General features: G+C 42.7%; 1 protein-coding gene across 5 annotated transcripts; it reads right to left on the reverse strand.

The window, feature by feature from the left end:
• Window positions 1-893: 893 nt before the first annotated feature.
• Window positions 894-19,389, reverse strand: LOC116744419 (zinc finger protein 234-like). 5 transcript variants are annotated; one of them, XM_032614165.1, is made up of 5 exons: window positions 15,598-16,851; window positions 14,950-15,020; window positions 11,674-11,768; window positions 7,981-8,107; window positions 894-3,223 (listed from the first exon to the last, which is right to left on the reverse strand). In XM_032614165.1, the coding sequence occupies exons 3-5, from the start codon at window positions 11,686-11,688 to the stop codon at window positions 1,356-1,358; spliced, it is 2,010 nt and encodes a 669-aa protein (XP_032470056.1). In that variant the 5' UTR covers window positions 11,689-11,768; window positions 14,950-15,020; window positions 15,598-16,851; the 3' UTR covers window positions 894-1,355. The 5 variants fall into 5 exon arrangements, with proteins under 5 accessions (XP_032470056.1, XP_032470052.1, XP_032470054.1 ...); XM_032614161.1 differs by having other exon boundaries at window positions 13,909-15,020; XM_032614163.1 differs by lacking the exon at window positions 15,598-16,851 and adding an exon at window positions 13,909-13,993 and having other exon boundaries at window positions 14,950-15,589.
• Between the last annotated feature and the right edge of the window lie 25 nt (window positions 19,390-19,414).

Below are 19,414 nucleotides of genomic sequence, written 5' to 3' on the forward strand. Positions count from 1 at the left end.
ACCGTGCTTTACTGCTACTAGTAGGGAAAAGCACATAAATGTTAGTCTTGTCTCAATAATACATTTGATAATTTTATCAAATTCCTACAAGTTTTCTGGGTATTTGCCTCATGGATGTGGGGGAAGAATACGGCATGGCCCCTACCTGAGAAGTTTTGATAGAAGAAATGCTACAATAATTAGAAGGCAAACATTTCAAAGTCTGGATGAAAATGCAGAGACTTAGAAATCAGTAAGTTCCAGGTCAACTAAAAAATTTTTTTCTAGGGACAAACAATCTTTCTGACACTTTCAAAGTGTTACAGTAAACCCTGCCTTAACATTGACAGACAAAAAAATCAATTGTATACTATGCAGTTACTGTTGTTGTAAAGTTAATCATGTTTTTTCAGTCTGTACCATCAGAAAAAAAAATCACAAGATAGTTCAATTTCTACTGAACACAGTCCTTGGAAAACTAGACGGGGCCTCAAAAAACCACCCAACTTGAGAACAGAAGTTGCAGGAGGCAAGGAGCCAGTTGCGATAGGCTAATAGCATATTAATATTGAAGATTGGGGGGCTTCCCTGGTGGTGCAGTGGTTAAGAATCTGCCTGCCAATGCAGGGGACACGGGTTTGAGCCCTGGTCCAGGAAGATCCCACATGCCGCAGAGCAACTCAGCCACATGCCACAACTACTGAAGCCTGCATGCCTAGAGCCCATGCTCCACAACAAGAGAAGCCACCGCAATGAGAAGCCAAGCACCACAATGAAGAGTAGCCCCTGCTCACTGCAAATAGAGAAAGCCTGTGTGCAGCAATGAAGACCCAACGCAACCAAAAATAAATTAAAAATATATATATTGAAGATTGGTTTTCTGCAGTGGTTTTCAGTATTTCAACAAATGGTCATGTCCTGAATTAATTTTATTTTGCAGGTTTCCTCCTCTGGATACAACTTTCATATATTATACATTTCCCCCTTTTGGTTTATTTAAAACACAAGTACTGAGCACACCTAAAAGCGCTAGTCAATGTTAAGGCTGTGTAGATTCAGCAGCCAAGTCCCTGCCCTCATGGAGCGCACATTCTCATGGACATCAATTTTGACTAGCTAATCCTTACGCTTTTATTAAAGGCCAGACCAAACTCATTTCCTTTCTAAGTGCTGTCTCCTAAGTGACATCTGATAAATGTCAAAGTTCTGAATGCAGCCCTTACTGCACCACTCAGAAGGGATCTCTGCTGTGTGGTCTGGTGAACACTAGGATCTGTTTAGCTACTGCTTCAACACCAACTAACCTAAAATACTTTCTCTCCTATGAGACCTGACGCTTGCAAGAATTCACGTTGCACTTGAGTGTTTTGAAAACATCATTTAGTAGAACTTCTTTCCTCTGACAGTTCCTTGATGTTCTTACCACTCTCGCTGCTTTCATAAAATGTATCCCCAGTATGCATTTTGTGATGACTTACAAGATTGGAGCGCCAACTGAAGCTTTTACCACACGTCTCACACTGGTAAGGTTTCTCCCCTGTGTGAACTCGCCTGTGATACTGAAGCTGTGAAGACCGACTAAAGACTTTACCACACACATCACATCTGTACGGCTTCTCTCCAGTGTGGACACTCTGATGAAGCTGAAGACTTGAGGCCTGACTGAAGTGCTTCCCACACTCTCCACACTTATATGGTTTCTCTCCTGTGTGGACCCTCTGATGCATGTCGAGGTTCAGGCTCCACTTGAAGCCCTTCCCACACTTCTCACATTTGTATGGCTTTTCTCCAGTGTGGACTTTTTGATGGGCTTGAAGGTGTGAACTCCGACTGAAGCTCTTCCCACACTCTTCACATTTGAATGGTTTTTCTCCACTGTGGACTCTCTGATGGGTCAGAAGATGAGACGCCTGACTAAAAACCTTCCCACACTCCTCACAATTATACGGTTTCTCTCCGGTGTGGATTCTGCAGTGAATTTTAAGATCTGCTCTACGACTGAATCCCTTCCCACACTCTTCACATTTGTATGGTTTCTCACCATTATGGATCAGCTGGTGGATCTGAAGTCGTGAACTCTGATTGAAGCCCTGCCCACACTCCTCACACTTGTAAGGTTTCTCTATGCTGTGGGCCTTCTGATGGATTTTAAGATATGAACTCTGACGGAAGCCTTTCCCACACACCTCACATTTATAGGGTTTCTCTCCTGTGTGGATGACCAGATGAACTTGATAATGGATTTTCATCCTGAAGTGCTTCCCACACTCACTGCATCTGTATGGTTTCTCTCCTGTGTGGACTCCCTGATGGGCTTGAAAACTTGAACTGTAAATGAAGCCCTTACCACACACTTTACAGACATACGGTTTCTCTCCCGTGTGGATTCTCCGATGGGCCTGAAATTGTGAAGGCTGAATGAAGCACTTACCGCACTCCTCACATTTATAAGGTTTCTCTCCTGTGTGGACCCTCTGATGGATATGAAGATTTGAGCTACAAGTGAAACACTTCCCACACTCATCACATTTGTATGGCTTCTCTCCAGTGTGGACCATACAATGACTGTTAAGGGCTGATCTACGGCGGAAGTTCTTACCACATATATCACATTTGAACGGTTTCTCCCCAGTGTGGATTCTCTGATGTTCCTGAAGATGTGAAGCATGAATGAAGGCCCTTCCACATTGGTCACAATTATAAGGTTTCTCTCCCATATGTAATTTACAATGAACAGTAAGTGTTGACCTACGACTGAAGCCTTTCCCACACTGCTCACATCTGAATGGCTTCTCTACGGTGTGGACTTTCTGATGAGCTTGCAGCTGTGAGCTCTGACTGAACTCCTTGCCACACTCATCACACTTATAGCGCTTCTCTCCCGAGTGGACTCTCTGATGAATGCGAAGTGCTGAGCTGTAACAGAAGCTTTTTCCACACTCACCACATGTATGAGACTTCTCTCCTGGGTGTATGTGTTGATGAAGATCAAAGTTGGAGACATCACTGAAAGATCTTGTACATTCATTACACTGATAAGGTTTCTGGCCTGTGTGAGTTTCAGAGAATCCTGCCCCAACCTGGCCGGATGAGCCACCGTGTTGGTGGCATTCAGAACTTTTTATCATGGAGTCTTGACACCTGGTGAAGTCACTTGCAATGTGTTGCCAGATCTGCCAGGAGGAAAGCTCTTCACGTGGTCCTGCTTCTGAAACAGTCTCCATCTCACTTTGGATCTTTCCTTCTGCAAAGACATAAAGTTCAGAGATGTGGACAACTGAAGGCTCTGCTCAGTGCTGTCACGATTTCACATTTAGGAGACAGTGTGAGACTTGAATGAATCCAGAGAATGTTCAGTTCACCTCTTCCATTGTATGTCATGGGCTCTGGTTTGCGTGCCAAAGGAAACCAAGAGGTGGTCCAGCTGGCTCCTATCCACTAAGCATAACAAAACCCACTGGTGCAAATTTCCTATGTGAGGCGCAAGTTAGACATCAAAAACTTAACTTAAAAAATTGATAACTAGATTCCAATTGTTCACCTATGGCCATTTCTACTGAATTTCAAAGGCAGCCTACAATCTTGGATAGTAAACTATATAGTTAATAAATGATGTAGACAAAAAAGTTATATAGATAATAAAATCTGAATCAACTAGAACTTTAAGGAAAAGCAATAACTTTTCCATAAACAAAATGTGGAAGCAACCAAGATGTCCTTCGGTAGGTGAATGGATAAATAAATTGTGGTACCTCCACACTGTGGAATATTATTCAGTGCTAAAATGAAAAGTGCTATCAAGCCAGGAAAAGAAGTGGAGGAAACGTAAATGCATATTATTAAATAAGAAGAAAGAAAGAAGCCAATCTGAAAAGCCTACATACTGTATGGTTCCAACTATTTGATGTTCTGGAAAAGGCAAAAGTATGGAGACAGTAAAAAGGTCAGTGGCTGCCAAGGGTTAGGGGGAAGGAGCGATGAATAAGCAAAGCAGAGAAGATTTTTAGGGCAGTGGAAATACTCTGTATGATATTAATAATGGTGGCTACATGACGTTATACATTTGTCCAAATCCATAAAATGTACAACACCAAGAATGAACCCTAATGTAAAGTATAGTCTCTGGATGATAACGACGTCTCAGTGTAGGCTCATCAGTTGTATCTGGTAGGACATGTCAATGATGCTAAAGCTTGTGAGTGTCGGGAGGGCAAGGGATATATGAGATATCTCTGTACCTACCTCTCAATTTTGCTGTGAGCCTAAAACTGCTCTAAAAACAAAACAAAACAAAACAGGCTTTTTTTTTTTTTGCTGTGGGATCTCAGTTCTCCAACAGGGAATCAAACCCAGGCCCTCAGCAGTGAAAGCACAGAGTCCTAACCCCTGGAGCACCAGGGAATCCTCATACACAAGAAAAAGAAGAAGAAGAAGGAGAAGAAGGAAGAAAATACTTGTGAAGAAATTTTGACAAGTTTCAAAGGAGAAATTCACCCCCCTCCCTTTAAGGTGCCTCCTCTTTGATCCAGCAGACATATGATAAACAGCCTCTCTACAGCTCTGCCTTGGGTCGCTTTATTGGAAAGTTACTTTAGCATTGAGGTGATTGGAATGGTCAGAATGACTTGCAGGTTTGGCAGCAAATATCTAATCACACACCGACTAAAACACAGTGAAAGCAGAGGATAGAACTTCAGCTCCTACTGGCAGGTTTTCTCCATTAGGACAAAAGGGAAACCAAGTTGAACAGATAACATACACTGTCCTAAACCTGATATTAATACAGACCTCTAAGAAAAAAAGTTAAAAGTGGAAGGTAATCTTTTACTCAGAGACAGATATTGAGAAAGGGAAAAGGTGAGGTCACGGTATAAACTCTGAAAGCTAATCCTAAAATGGGAGTTAAATTCTGCCAGGAAGTCTTCTCAGACACCTGGGTGACTCCTCATGTCTTTTAGGCCTCTGTTCAGTGTCAACCCACCACTGAGGCCTCTTTACCACCTAATGTAAAATAACCAATCCTGCCCTCACTCAGTCTACCTGTGGCAAGGTCCATCCTCCTTGAATCTGTTTATGTTCTACACAGCACTTTTCCCCACGTGACTCACTAAATCATTTGTTGTTTAATATGCCTCTTTCCCACTGCAATGCATCAAAGCGGGAAGCATTTCACACTTTGTACATGGAACACATTTTTACACGTTCCTACTTTATAATCACTGTCCAGAATCATGCCTGGAGTACAGTGAGTACCCTACAAATGCATGTTGAATGAATAAATGAATCTCGGTTTGACTTTTTTATGAGAGCTTAAGCCAAGTCCTACAAGGAAAACATCTTTTCCAAGTAAGTTATTTGAAATATCAAAGGGACAGAGAACTCAGCTTTGCTGGAAAGCTGAAAAGCTGTCCCAGAGACCAGGGTACACCAAGCATGCTGTTAATAAAGAAAATCAAAGGTGGCAAAAATCCCTTGGGGTGAAAAGAAAGCAAGAGGGCACATCACTAGTTCCTTCTGAATCTTTTGGACTACCTCTTTGAAAACAGAATGTGGGGGACTTCCCTGGTGGTGCAGTGGTTAAGAATCCGCCTGCCATTGCAGGGGACATGGGTTTGAGCCCTGGTCCGGGAAGATCCCACATGCCGTGGAGCAACTAAGCCCGTGCGCCACAACTACTGAGCCTGCGCTCTAGAGCCCGTGAGCTACAAATGCTGAGCCCACATGCCACAACTACTGAAGCTCACGAGCCTAGAGCCTGTGCTCCTCAACAAGAGAAGCCACGGCAATGAGAAACCTGCGCACTGCAACAAAGAGTAGCCCCCGCTCGCCGCAACTAGAGAAAGCCCATGTGCAGCAACGAAGACCCAACTCAGCCAAAAATAAATAAATAAAATACATAAATTTGTAAAAAAAGAAATTAGCACAACATTGTAAGTCAACTATACTTCAACTAAAAAAAGAAAGTAATTGAAACAGAAAGTAATTGGAAAGATAAAATAAATAAAAATGAAATTAAAAAACGAATAAGAAAAAAAATGAAAGTAATCGGATAGACATTCATCAAAAGACAAAAATGTTCTGCAACCTCCTTCATTCACTCTGGTTTGCACATGACTAACAGTTATCTCCATGACCCTCGGAGACACGGGGGTCTCCTGTTCCATCCATCAACACGCTCACTAAGTCAACAAGTATTTACAGACACCTGCCACATACCAGGATGCTCTGGGTACTGAGGACAGAGCACTAAACAGGACAGACAAAACTCCTCACTCCTGTGGATCACACTTCAGTGCAGAGAGAGAAGTGATAAGCAAGCAAACCAAAGTCTGTGAGACCCAATAAAAGGCAGAACAAGGAGAGTACAGGGAGGATGGGATTTTAGACAGGGTGGTCAGAGGAGGCCTTTCGTGTGCTGTTAGAACGGAGCGGAGACCTGAAGGCAGTAAGGGAGGAACAGGAGGATCTGAGGTAAAAGGAAGAGAGAGAGCAAGGTGAGGGCTAAGAGGCAGAAGTCCCGGCAGTGGGCAGAGTAACTGTCCCCCAAGGAACTCACGTCCTGATTTTTGGAACCTAAGATATGTTAGGTTATGTGGCAGAGGGGAATTAAGGTTGCAGATGGGATTGAGGTGCTGATCAGCTGACTTTAAAAGGGAAGATGATCCTCTAATATGGGGTGGGCGTGGGGTCTCAATGCAGTCAAAAGGGCCCTTCAAAGAAGAAGTGGGATGCAGAAGAAGAGCGGGAGAGGGGCGTGCAAATACACAGCAAGGGGCAGAGAGAAGCGATGTCGCTGGCTGTGAAGATGGAGGCAGGCAGCCACAGGCTAAGAGATTTGGGTGACCACTAGCAGCTGGAAAGGCAGGTTATCCCCTAGAGCCCCCAAGGAGAAACGCAATGGTGCCAACACCTTGATTTCAGCCCCGTGAGAACCACGTTACAGCTCTGACCTCTGGAAGTGTAAGATGATCAACATGTGTTGTGTTAAGCCATGAAGTTTGTGGTGATTTATTAGGGCAGCCACGGGCGATACAGCATCCCCAGCAGGTCTGAGAACACTGCGGAGGCCGGCAGGGGTGGGAGGGATGGAGCGAGAGAGGAGAGCAGAGGAGAGGAATTGGAGAGGCAGCAGGGGCCCATGAGCGGACCCTGGAGGACTCCAGAAGCCACTTGAAGAGGTTTTAACTTTGAGAAAAATAAGCCATAAAAGGTTTGGAATAGAGGAATGGCAATCTTTCCTAAGCATCACTTTTGGCTGTGACGGGGAGAACAGACTATAGGACGGGAAGGGTAGGAGCAGGGCAACCAGTACAAAGGCATGTGAAAGAAGGAGTCTGGCAATTTGGACCAGATGACAGCAAAGGACTGGAGAAAAGCAAAAACACATAGAAGAGCATCTCCAAGGACTCTTATCTGCCTGGTTCTTAGCTGATGTCCCTTCTCTTTGGGTTGCTGTCTTCACCACCCAAAGCCTTTTTTCCTTTTCTAAGTGGAATATATCACGTTTGAAGGGGTGACACCCTGTGAACATGCAGAGTCACATACTTAAAAGGAACACACTAAAGGTACAATTTACTGGAAATTTAGATTCCTGAATTAAATGTTGATCAATGAATCAAAACCAGTGTATTTAAAAAAAACAATAAACAAAAAACATGACCTATTTGAAGAACTACCAGTATTTCAAGACCCAGACACATATGCGTAGTAAGTATTACAGAAACCGATTTATTGCCAATGTCCACCTTTATTAAATCTCCTCCCATCGGTTCTTACATCACTCACGCAATTGGTAAGAGTTTTTGCTGCAATGTATTCCATTCTTCCCAACAAATCCTGGCATTTTTCTACCTTATTTGATTTCGTTAAAAAACTGCTGGTAGAAAAGTGAGGTGCCCAAATGCAGGTGACCGTTTCAAGATCCCCAAAGCCTTCAACACCTGAAGACACAAGGCCAAACTGGGGAGCTGACATTAGGTTAGAGAGGGTGCCTGTCCTCACCTACTGAGACCAGGTTCCGGAAGTTCTCCAGCATCACTTCCTGGTACAGCTTCCTCTGGGTGGAGTCCAGCAGCCCCAGCTCTTCCTCCGTGAAGGTCACAGCCACATCCTTGAAGGTCACCACCTCCTACGACACCAAACACATGTAGCCTCAATCTTAAAACCAATGGCCACTTGAAAAGGGACAGCTGGGGCTTCCCTGGTAGCACAGTGGTTAAGACTCCACGCTCCCAATGCAGGGGGCCCAGGTTCAATCCCTGGTCCAGGAACTAGATCCCACATGCATGCCATAAGTAAGAGTTCGCATGCCACAACTAAGGAGCCCGCCTGCCACAACTAAGACCCAACGCAACCAAATAAATAAATATTTTAAAAACAAAAAAGAAAGAAAGAAAAGGGACAGTGCTGAAAAGATGGAGAGGATGGGAGGGAAGTGAGCCCAGATTCTGAGGGACTTCAGTCAAATCTGTAGACTTCCCAGACCTTCTCCTTTCATCCTGCCAATGTCACACACTGATTTTCCTCAGCCTCACCGAAAGTGTGGCAGTGACAACCGTCCTTGTATTTATTTTGTGCCCTCATTGGGTCTACTTACCAGTAAGCCTCCCAAAACCCTAAATATATATCCTGGACTACATGCATTTTACTTTTTGTTGAATATTGCCAGTTGTCCTGAGAAGAATTTCGCAATTTAGTCCAAACATATTTGACAGCAATGGCCTTCTTCCTCTCACACACACGAACCCTGTTGTGATAGAAAAGCTACCACTTTTCTTTACTGTCTGCCAAGCTAACAAGCTTTTGGTAACCTGTGTGGGACATCGATGTAGTTCACCCTATGTAACCTCAAGGTACACTTTTTTTTTTTTTTTTTTAGAAAAAGCTTTATGGCGAGGTCAACCAACAAGGAGACAGGAAGCAAGGCTCTCAAGTCTGTTTCCTCGATCCAGGGGTCAGGGGAATTTCAAACTTGGAAGCTGACTGGCTAGACTTGAATTAGAGTGCATATAAGCTACTCATGCTGCTAGAAGCCAGATTTTCCTATTGAAGGACTTCTTGCTTGGTAAAGGGCTCTGGTAGCGATATTTCTATTCTCTGAGTCCCACAGACTGAAGAGTCTTGGTTCCAGGATCTTCCTAGAGACATGGGTTCCCATCTTGCCCACACTACATCTCTTAATTGCAGCATTCAGTGTCATGCTCTGGATCCAACATGCCTTGGCATGATTCCCAAAGGTCTGCGTGGCCCTTCCCCTTACTAGCTGTGTGACTTTGGACAAGCTTGCCTACGTGCCTGAGTTTCCTCTCTGTATAATGGTCCTTACATGACAGAGTTCTTTCAACGATTAAACAAGGGAATATCTATGGCATTTGGAAGAGTATGTGGCACAGAGTAAGCGCCTGATAAACATTTGCTATTACTCTTATTATTCCTTCATATTATAACACCTATTTCACCCCATTTCGTGGCTGTGTATTATTCCAGAGAACTGATTATCTACATTTACCTGTTCTAAATAAAGCATATTTAATTTTACATATTTTTCTCTTTATAATCCATCCTGCAAAGAACATCATTTTTGTAGATCTTATTTCCCTCACTATTTAAAAATACTTGCAGGACTTCCCTGGTGGTGCAGTGGTTAAGAATCTAGCTGCCAATGCAGGGGACACAAGTTCGATCCCTGGTCCGGGAAGATCCCACATGCCACGAAGCAACTAAGCCCGTGCGCCACAACTCCTGAGCCTGCGCTCTAGAGCCCGTGAGCCACAACTACTGAAGCCCGTGTGCCTAGAGCCTGTGCTCCACAGCAAGAGAAGCCACTGCAATGAGAAGCCTGTGCACCGCAACAAAGAGTAGCCCCCACTCACCACAACTAGAGAAAGCTCGCACGCAGCAACGAAGACCCAACGTGGCCAAAATTAAATAAATAAATAAATGAAAATTAAAATGTCAAAATAGGCATATTTTAAATTATATTTTAAATTATATATTAAATATATAAATTATAAAATTATATAATGGCAGATTTTCTTCCCAATTTTTTTTCCTACTTCCCTAATCTTTGAAGAGAGTACAAGTACCCTGAATCTCCATATATTGGCCAGGAGCAGGTTATAAATTTTCCCACGGTTTTTGTAATCTGACTTGGAAGAACAATTTGCTTTAGTATTCCCACTTATCTGATTATAAATTAATACTAATACCTTTCCAGATGTTTATTAACCATCTGTATCTGTCCTCTTTAACATACCTGTTCATGTCCCCATTCATATTCCGCTATATTTTTTCCTTTGTCCTATGTATAAGATTCTTTATTCTGGATTTTGTCTTTTTTTGGAATCCGTTTGGTAAATACTTTTGCCCCAGGTTGCTATTTTTTCTGGTAATACCATGTAAGGTATCTTTTGCCACAGAGGAATTTAAAGATTTTATACAACGACTGTGCTAACTGCTGTCTTTGTGTGCCTGGAGCGCTGAGCATCTCAGTACCTGCGGCGGTACTCAGGTAGAGGAGAGATGCAGAAAGAGAAGAGATGCAACCCAAGAAAGGGGTCGGGGAGGAGCAGCGCCACCTACTGACTGTGGAAATCATCACTCAAAAGGCCCTCCAGACAACAAGACACAGGTCTCAAATGAACTCTTTCTTTCTTCTTGTTTATCTTTCACTTAAGCAGACTGCTTAGCATTCCAGACCCTTGGTTTCCTGTGTCAACGTGAGCAGGTGTCTCATATTTCAAGTGTTTAAGAAGAAAATGAGACAAAATCTCCTCACGCAGCTGCTCTAAAGAGTAAATGCAGAAACAGAAGTCAAGTTACTGGCAAATCTAGTATCACTGGACATTTTAAGCTAAGGTTACATACTACTTTAGTCAAACTGGTTAATACATAAAAGAACAAAAAAGGACCAGTAAATAAAATATACACAAGCCATGACTCAGGCCTGGGGAAGTCAGAATCCAGCTCTTCCTGTGTGAAAACCTCCAAATATGTTTGTGCAAAGCAAGTTAGGGCTGCGCCATGCTTGTATTTGGATATTCTACCTAGAAAACAGCCAACATGACACATATCAAATGTACTCTTTCTATACTGAGCTCACGGTACAGTAAGGAGAAAAAACTGAGACTGTTTTCAGAACTGATTTGGGGGGGGGAAGGTTTAATGTAGGAAAGCTGTCACTGCAGGGTTGCTTAGAACAGTCAAATTCCTAAACCATCTAAATGGCTACAAGTGGGAAGCAGTTATAAATAAAAGGGTACAAAAAAATAAAAACGTACATCAATTCAATGACAAATATGTTGTATCCATTAAAAAAATGAACGTTATCTAATATTAAAGGAAAGAAGCTACAATTTAAAATTAAATGTACATCATAAATACAAAAGAGTTATGAATGCACATGAGAAAAAGAGTAAGAGAAAATAAAAACAGCTTGTTTGTCAGGAGGGAAGTAGTGAAGTGAGAGAGTTGTTCATTTCTAGTCATTTTTCTACTCTATAAAATAAATAATAATAACACAAAATAAACAATAAAAACAAATGCAATGAAAACTCAAAAGGGACAACTTAAGAGCTGGGAGGAGAACAGGCCCTCCCATGTCTCTCGTTCTGCTTGAGTCATCCCAAGACAAACGTGCAACAGTCTGAGTAATGAGATGGAACTTTAAAAGTGAGAAAGGCGGGCCCTACTCACCTTGAACATGGTCATGTTTCCTCCTGTGTCTGGGGATGGGCACAGTCCTGAGTTACACAGATCCTGGGAGGTCAGAATTGCACCTGGCAGAGTGTCTGGGAAGGCAGAAAAAAGACACGAAAGAGTGACCTGGGTCGCCGCTCACCCATGCAGATGCTTCTTGTGAATGAGCATATGAACGTTCACGGCAGCATTATTCATGATAACCTAATTTGGAAACATCCAAAATGTTGGCCTATGCGTGAAAGAACAAATTGTGGCATATCCGTACAACGGAATATTATGCACCAATGAAAAGGAATGAAGTCCTGATTATGCTACAACGTGGATGAACCCTTGCAAATGTGTGGGAAGCAAAAGAAGACTGACACAAAAGTCTACATATTGTATGATTCCATTTATATGAAATGTCCAGAATAGGCAAATCTATGGAGACAGAAAGTAGGTTAGTGGTAGCCTGGGTATCTGGGGAGAGAATGGGGATTAACTAAGGAATCCAACTGGGGAAATGAAAATGTTCCAAATTATTATGGCAATGGTTGCACCACTCAGCAAAGTTACTAAAAAATCATTGATTTGTACATCTCAAGTGGGTGAATTCTATGATATGTACAATATACCTCAAGCTGGTAAAAATAAATGTTTATTAATCTACATGTCATTTAGAATACTAATTTATGGATCCTGAGTCCATACTAATATTTATATTTAAATGACTAAATAAATAAGTGGGAGAGAAGAAGCTTCTCTTTCTAGTAGAATGCCCACTAATAAATGTATCTCCCCATAATAAAACTTTATTAATTCCGAAAAACAAGAGTAACTTTACAATGGAGAAATCTGACAGACATTACCTTAGCCTAGTAAACAAAGTTGAGTTTACCAATATAGGGACAAACTGATATTCTTTGGCTCCTGCTATGTTGCAGTGACAAGGACACTTCACCACTTCTGTGGAATCCCTGCCAACAATGCGTAATCTGAAGCTAAACATGGAATATATCAGATGAACCTCAAATGGTCCTCCAAAATAACTTGCCTCTATACTCCCTAAAAGCATCAAGAACAAAAAAGACAAAGGCTGTGGAATCATTCCATGTCAAAGAAGAACATTATGAAAAGTATGAAAAAAATTTTATAAAATGTTTATAAACAAATATACACCTTAAGGCAAGGCATAAAATTGGAATTTTTTTTAATGATCAAGTGCATGAGCTTTATTATTGCTTTTTAAATTGAGGTATAATTGGGTTATAATATTAATTTCAGGTGTACGACATAATCATTCTAGTTTTGTATATGTTGTGAAATAATTACCACAATAAATCTAGTCAACATACATCACCATACATAATTACAAATTTATGTATTTTGTGTGATGAGAAATTTTAGGAGCTACTCTTCTAGAAACTTTCAAATGAGCAATACAGTATTATTAACTAGAGTCATAATGATGTACATTATATTTCCATGATTTATTTACTCTATACTTTCAAGTTTGAACCTTTTAACCACTTTCATCCATTTCACCCACCCCCGCCACACCCTGTCTCCGGCAACCACCAATCTGTTCTCTGTATCTGTGAGCTGGGTATAAAATTGGACTTTAAACTGAGGGAAAAACCAGTTATGAAGACTTCCAATGAAAAACAGAACAAAATACAGGACGTGGATTATATAACAGTATGTTACCTAATATGCTATCTGGTATTATCTACTGTTACCTATTAACTATGATTAGAAATAACTTAATAGATATCTAATATATAAACACTATTCTCTAGTATAATATCTAGTATAGGGGCTTCCCTGGTGGCGCAGTGGTTTAAGAATCCGCCTGCCAACGCAGGGGACACGGGTTTGAGCTCTGGTCCGGGAAGATCCCATATGCCACGGAGCAACTTAGCCCGTGTGCTACAACTACTGAGCCTGCACTCTAGAGCCTGCGAGCTACAACTACTGAACCCGCGTGCTGCAACTACTGAAGCCGCGTGCCTAGAGCCCATGCTCTGCAACAAGAGAAGCCACCGCAGTGAGAATCCCGCGCACTGCAACAAAGAGTAGCCCCCGCTTGATGCAACTAAAGAAAGCCCACGTGCAGCAACAAAGACCCAACGCAGCCAAAAATAAATAAATTAATTAATTAATTAAAAAATACATTTAGTATAATAGTCTAATATTACCAAGTATGTGATGCTAAAATCCTATAGTCAGCCTTTCCTAAATCCTTCTTACCAAGACACCTCCTGATTACTCATGGTACGTGGGCTTCCTTCATGCAGAAAGCTAAGATGAGCTGTCACTGAATATAGGTACATTCCTGATGGAGGAACAGAGTCGATAGGCAAAATGTAAACAACTGGTGAATTTGGGTAACAAGTATAGGAGAGTTCCTTATACTACTTTTGCAACTTTGCTATAGGTTTAAAATTATATAAAAATAAAACTTTCTTAAAAATCAGGAAATAGTCACAGGAATAACAATAATAATGAAAATAGTAAGACTGATCATTAAATTACATGGAAGTTCATTAGTTTATTCTTTCTTGTCAGTGTTTGGAAATCTCCATACTTAAAACACATAAGGGAAAAATCACTGAGAAAGGTAGGATAAAATAAAATCTGTAAAATGTTTATAAACAAATACACAAAAAGAATCACTAAACAGAGACGCATTAGAAGCTTAACTGTTGCTAACTTTACACCCTGGATTAATAAGTAATTAAACAATTTTTTTCTCTCAAATTTCTTTAATTTCTGAATGTTCCACAATGATACAGTACTATGAGAATAAGAAATATTATTTGTAACAAGTGAAACAAAATAGTTGATGATATTTTGAAAAACTCATAGAAAAGTCCAAGCCCATTTTATTTGATGTTAAGGTCCCTCACAATCAGGTTCTGACTAAACTGCTTGATTCCACCTAGTTCCTAAAGCTTAAGGAGAATCACATCCAAAAGATTATGAACTCAAGCTCTGGACTCAGACTGCCTGAATTCCAACCCCACCTCAGCCTCTTACTTGGTGGGTGACTATGGGCAAATAACTTTCAGCTCCCTGGGTCTCAATCTCATTTTTCAAAACAGGAAAAGAGCAATATTTCTTCACGGAGGCATGGCGTGACATAATGTATTTATTTGTGTAAAGCCCTCATCACTTAAGTTAACAGTCAAGGATTAATTACTATCAATACTCATGTCCAATTACACATCCTACACATTCTCTGACTGATGTGAAGATCATTGTAAAACAAAACTGTCAAGTCCCACTCACGTGGAGCTTTGCTATCATGTAGCTCAGGGTCACTCCCTCTACCTCCGTGTGGTCCTTTTTGAGAAATCACGCTGGAGAAAGAAAGAATGCTATGAAGTGCCACGATTGAGTCCCTGTCCCCATAAAAGTTAAAGCTTCCCCTCCCTCCGAGCAATCTAGAAGCAATCCCGAGCAATCCGGAACCTTCCCCTCCAAAAGAGTCAGAAGGGGTCCGGGATTATCCAGCGTCACGCAGAGATAGAGAGAAGGGCAAGTGTCATTGAAGCTGGATTTCTGACCCTAACCCGGGGACCTGACCGCTCCTCGAGAAATTAACACCAAGGAGAGATCATCATTCACTACGTGCCAGGAACTTAAAATTTCTATTTGTACCACCTTTTTCAATTCCCAAAACAATTCTTCTAGGAAGGTCCTAACATTTTAAAGAAAAGCAACGGGAGGCACAGGGAGATTAACTCCCTACGCGAGGAAGTGGAAGCGCGCGTGGAAAGTGTAGGGAGGCGGACTGGGCGAGGTGAGAGCCGCGGAAATTCCCAATCCAGGGGATACGCGAGCGTAGCCAGTGCCCTCTTGGGGTTTCCAGAACGCCCCAAACGCACAGAGGCTCCGCCGAGGGGCACGCACACGGTCGCCCTCGCCCCTCCGCACCTGCGTTCTCCGCCGAGGATTCTTTTCCCCTAAATCGATTGCCAGGTGGTTGCGCGTCCCAAGCGGAGACACAGGAAGCTCGCAAGGGCCAGCGAGACGCGGAACAGACGCACGGGCCCACAGAAAACACACGGCAACCCGCCCACTCCGGGAACGGGAGTGCCTACGAGTCCACCGGGCTTTCTGGACTACACTTCCCAGAATTCGTCAGAGCCGCCTTCCTGAGCGGAAGTGCGAGCGTCTACACCGTGCCTGGACTACATCTCCCAGAATGCCGAGGAAAACAGTCCAGAGGCTCACTTTCCAGGAAGACTACGGGAAGCTCCTTGACTACGGTTCCCAAAATGCCAGAGAGAAAAGATTCCCGCCAAGTCCCAACTTCCGGGGTGGTAAGGCGGATTCCTACACTGAGAGTCAGCATTACGTTTCCCCGAGTCCTCCAGCGAAAATGTTCCAGACACGACTTTCTGAAGTCGAAATGCCTCCAATTATGGCAGGAGTATTGTTGGAAAGGGAACAAGTGAGGAGATGCAATCTTCAAGGAATTAACAGGGTGGGGGACTTCCTTGGCCGTCCAGTGCCTAGGACTGGACGTTCCCACTCCAGGGCCTTGACAAGGGTTTGATCCCTGGTTGGGAACTAAGATCCCGCATGCCGCAGGGCGCAGCCAAAATTTTTTTTTAAAATAAAAAAGAAAGAAGTTAAGGGGGGATGACTGTTTAGGGAACACTAGGTGCTTGAAAGTAGTTTGATTTGAATATAATCTGACAATATGAGGCTAAAACTGAGAGGTCAAAGAATAGGCAAGGTAGAAGGATTTGGGAGGGACCAGGAGGATCGAAGAAGGTACCAGACCCTGTGGTACCACTGGTTTCTCAGGAAAAACAACTTGAGAGGGCCAAAGTGGAAGCCTGTCCTCATGGAAAAGTGCTCTTCCCTCATTTAAACTTTTCATTGAAGTTATGATCCCTACTTTGGAGGTGAAAACACAAAATTTCAGAGACGTTAAGAAACTGTCTGCTATCTCAAAGCAAGCATAATGAAGGCTGAAGAGCTTGGCACTGGAGTCATTCTGACTCCCAAAGCCAAAATGCTAGAGCACTGGGGAGGATTCTATTGATGGAGGATGTTTTGTACTGAGTTTTTTCCTTTATATTTTCTGGTTAAAATATCTTTATTATAATGAGCAATTTAAAAACACATACGTTGGGACTTCTGTGGTGGCGCACTGGTTAAGAATCCGCCTGCCAGTGCAGGGGACACAGGTCCGAGCCCTGGTCCCGGAAGATCCCACATGCTACGGAGCAACTAAGCCCGTGCGCCACAACTACTGAAGCCGGTGCGCCTAGAGCCTGTGCTCCCCAACAAGAGAAGCCACCGCAATGAGGAGCTTGTGCACCAAAATGAAGAGTAGCCCCCGCTAGATGCAACTAGAGAAAGCCCGCGCGCAGCAACAAAGACCCAACACAGCCAAAGATAAATAAAATAAATTAAAAAAAATAAAAACACATGTTATTGGAAGCCAATTAAAAATTGTATAAAGCAAAATGGGGGAGAGGGGGATGCACCTAGATTCCTTCCCCTTGAAGATAACTAGATTTTTTTCTCTCTGTAAACATGTCAACACATATGCCTATCAACATACATCTTTTTTTAAATGAAATCTTGTGTTCTGTATCTATTTTTCTAAACTCAATATAAGCTAGTCATTTTCTAACGTCAGCCACTGAAAATCTAACTCCTTCCAAAAGATGGCTATATAATGGTGTGTTGAATGTAATGAGAATTAAAAACAAAATACTCCTGACATCTGAAAGCTGACATGGCACTCACAGGCCAATAGTATTCTCTTTTGGGACATAAATCACAGACTACCATCCTCAAATGAGGTTTCTCTGAGACCACGGTAAAGTGAGACAAAAGAAGGCCCCCTTCGTAATTTTTAGACAGACAAAAACAAGGTCACTGTGCCACCCACACAATGCCAAACATCCTCCTCTTGGCTAAAAGAGTGATGCTATTTCTTTACCACTTAGAGCTTTATCTTTGTTCTAGTCTGCTCTCCCCAAATATAACATTTATTGAGATACTAAATCTTAAAATTGCTCCTGCTTTCTGGCGGCATCCAATCCGGAGTGAACCCTGCGTCCTTAGGCCCTCTCCCAAAACACTTAAATGAAGCCCAAATCCTGTAATAGATTTTTTTTTCTGACACCCTCTTACCGTCGTGGCACCTCATGGTTCCCCAAGGTGGGTGTAATCTCTCACCGCAGCGAATAAACCCGATTTATCAAACCACTGCTGTGTTCCTGGATGAATTAAATAAGCATTTTGGCACAATCCCTGATGAGTACTAGATTTGCCATTATATGGGAAGCTGCAATGAACACGGTTTTATGTTGTTCTGGGAAAGATACTCAGGTAGAGGAGAGATGCAGGAAGATGCCACAGGACGGGAGTTATTTATCCTTATCTTTGAGATGGACAGTCTTTACCTCAATGGTTAAAGCAGATGTGCTGTGTGTGTTTGACAGGCCATGAGTCAGGCTGCTTTGGCTCACACAAAGTTCAGGCCAAACCATGTATAAGCTAAAATGACTGCCCCATACCTCGATATGTGAACATTTTCTCCATCAAGACTTTTATTCATACCATCCCGTTTAATTCTCAAACCACCGTATTAGGAAGGTAGTGTTAAAAAAGAAAGAACAGGCCCGGTACTTCCCTGGTGATCCAGTGGTTAAGACTCCGTGCTTCCAGTGCAGGGGGCAAGGGTTTGATGTCTGGTGGGGGGAACTAAGATCCCGCATGCCCGGAGGCGGCTAAAAAAAAAAAAAAAGGCCCAAAATGGAGTCATTTGCTACACCCCGCCCCATGACAGCAAACCAAGACTTAACTGCAGTTTCCACCTTACACAGAAATATAATGTTAATCAACCAGGCTGGTATTTTCTGGCCAGCACTAACGAGGTAATCTATTACAAAGCCCATTTCCATCCCCCAGAGAAGAGGCAATCTTCACGATAAAGCCCTTGCCATTCCATTCCCCACAAAAAGAGATCTTGACCTAAAAAGAATCCTTTCTTTTCTTTTACTAATAATTCCTTTGCCCTACTTTTCTGCCTGAAACAACAAAAAAAACCTTTCCATTTTGTACAACCCTTCTATTTACTAGATGGGATGCTGCTCAATTCACCAACTGTTGCATAAAGCCAATTAGATCTTCAAATTTACACAGTTGAATTTTGTTTGATTTTGTTTTGTTTTTGGCCCCGCCATGTGGCTTGTGGGATCTTACCTCGCCCACCAGGGATTGAACCCCGGCCCTCGGCAGTGAAAGCTCGGAGTCCTAACCACTGGACCTTCGGAATATTCCCTGAATTTTGTTTTTTAAGAGTAGTAATGTCATCCCAATTTTACAAGAAACCATCAGAGACAGAAATTTAAGTAATTCATCCAATGTTCTACTGCGGGAAATGACAGAGCAGGGTATTAGGTGCACGGCCTAGGGGATGGGTCCTCAAGGCGAGAGCCCTAGTGCCCCTCCAACCAGGCCAGGAACGATCCCATACACCGCCCCAAACGCAGAGGACTCCGCCCAAAGGAACAACCGCCCACGCCCCAGCCCTCAAACCATTGCTCTCTGAAGCAGCTCTTTCCCCCAAATTGATGGCTGGGTTGGACAGGTTCCCAGGGAAATTCCCACGGGTCGCAAAACGCGGAAGCAACTCACCAGCGCGAAAGAAGAGAGGGAGACTACCTGACCGCCCAGAGCGGCAGGGCCTGAAACCCCGCCCCCAGGCTTCGCTGGGGATACA

The sequence above is a fragment of the Phocoena sinus genome, chromosome 19, assembly GCF_008692025.1.
Source record: "Phocoena sinus isolate mPhoSin1 chromosome 19, mPhoSin1.pri, whole genome shotgun sequence".
Classification (NCBI taxonomy): domain Eukaryota; kingdom Metazoa; phylum Chordata; class Mammalia; order Artiodactyla; family Phocoenidae; genus Phocoena; species Phocoena sinus.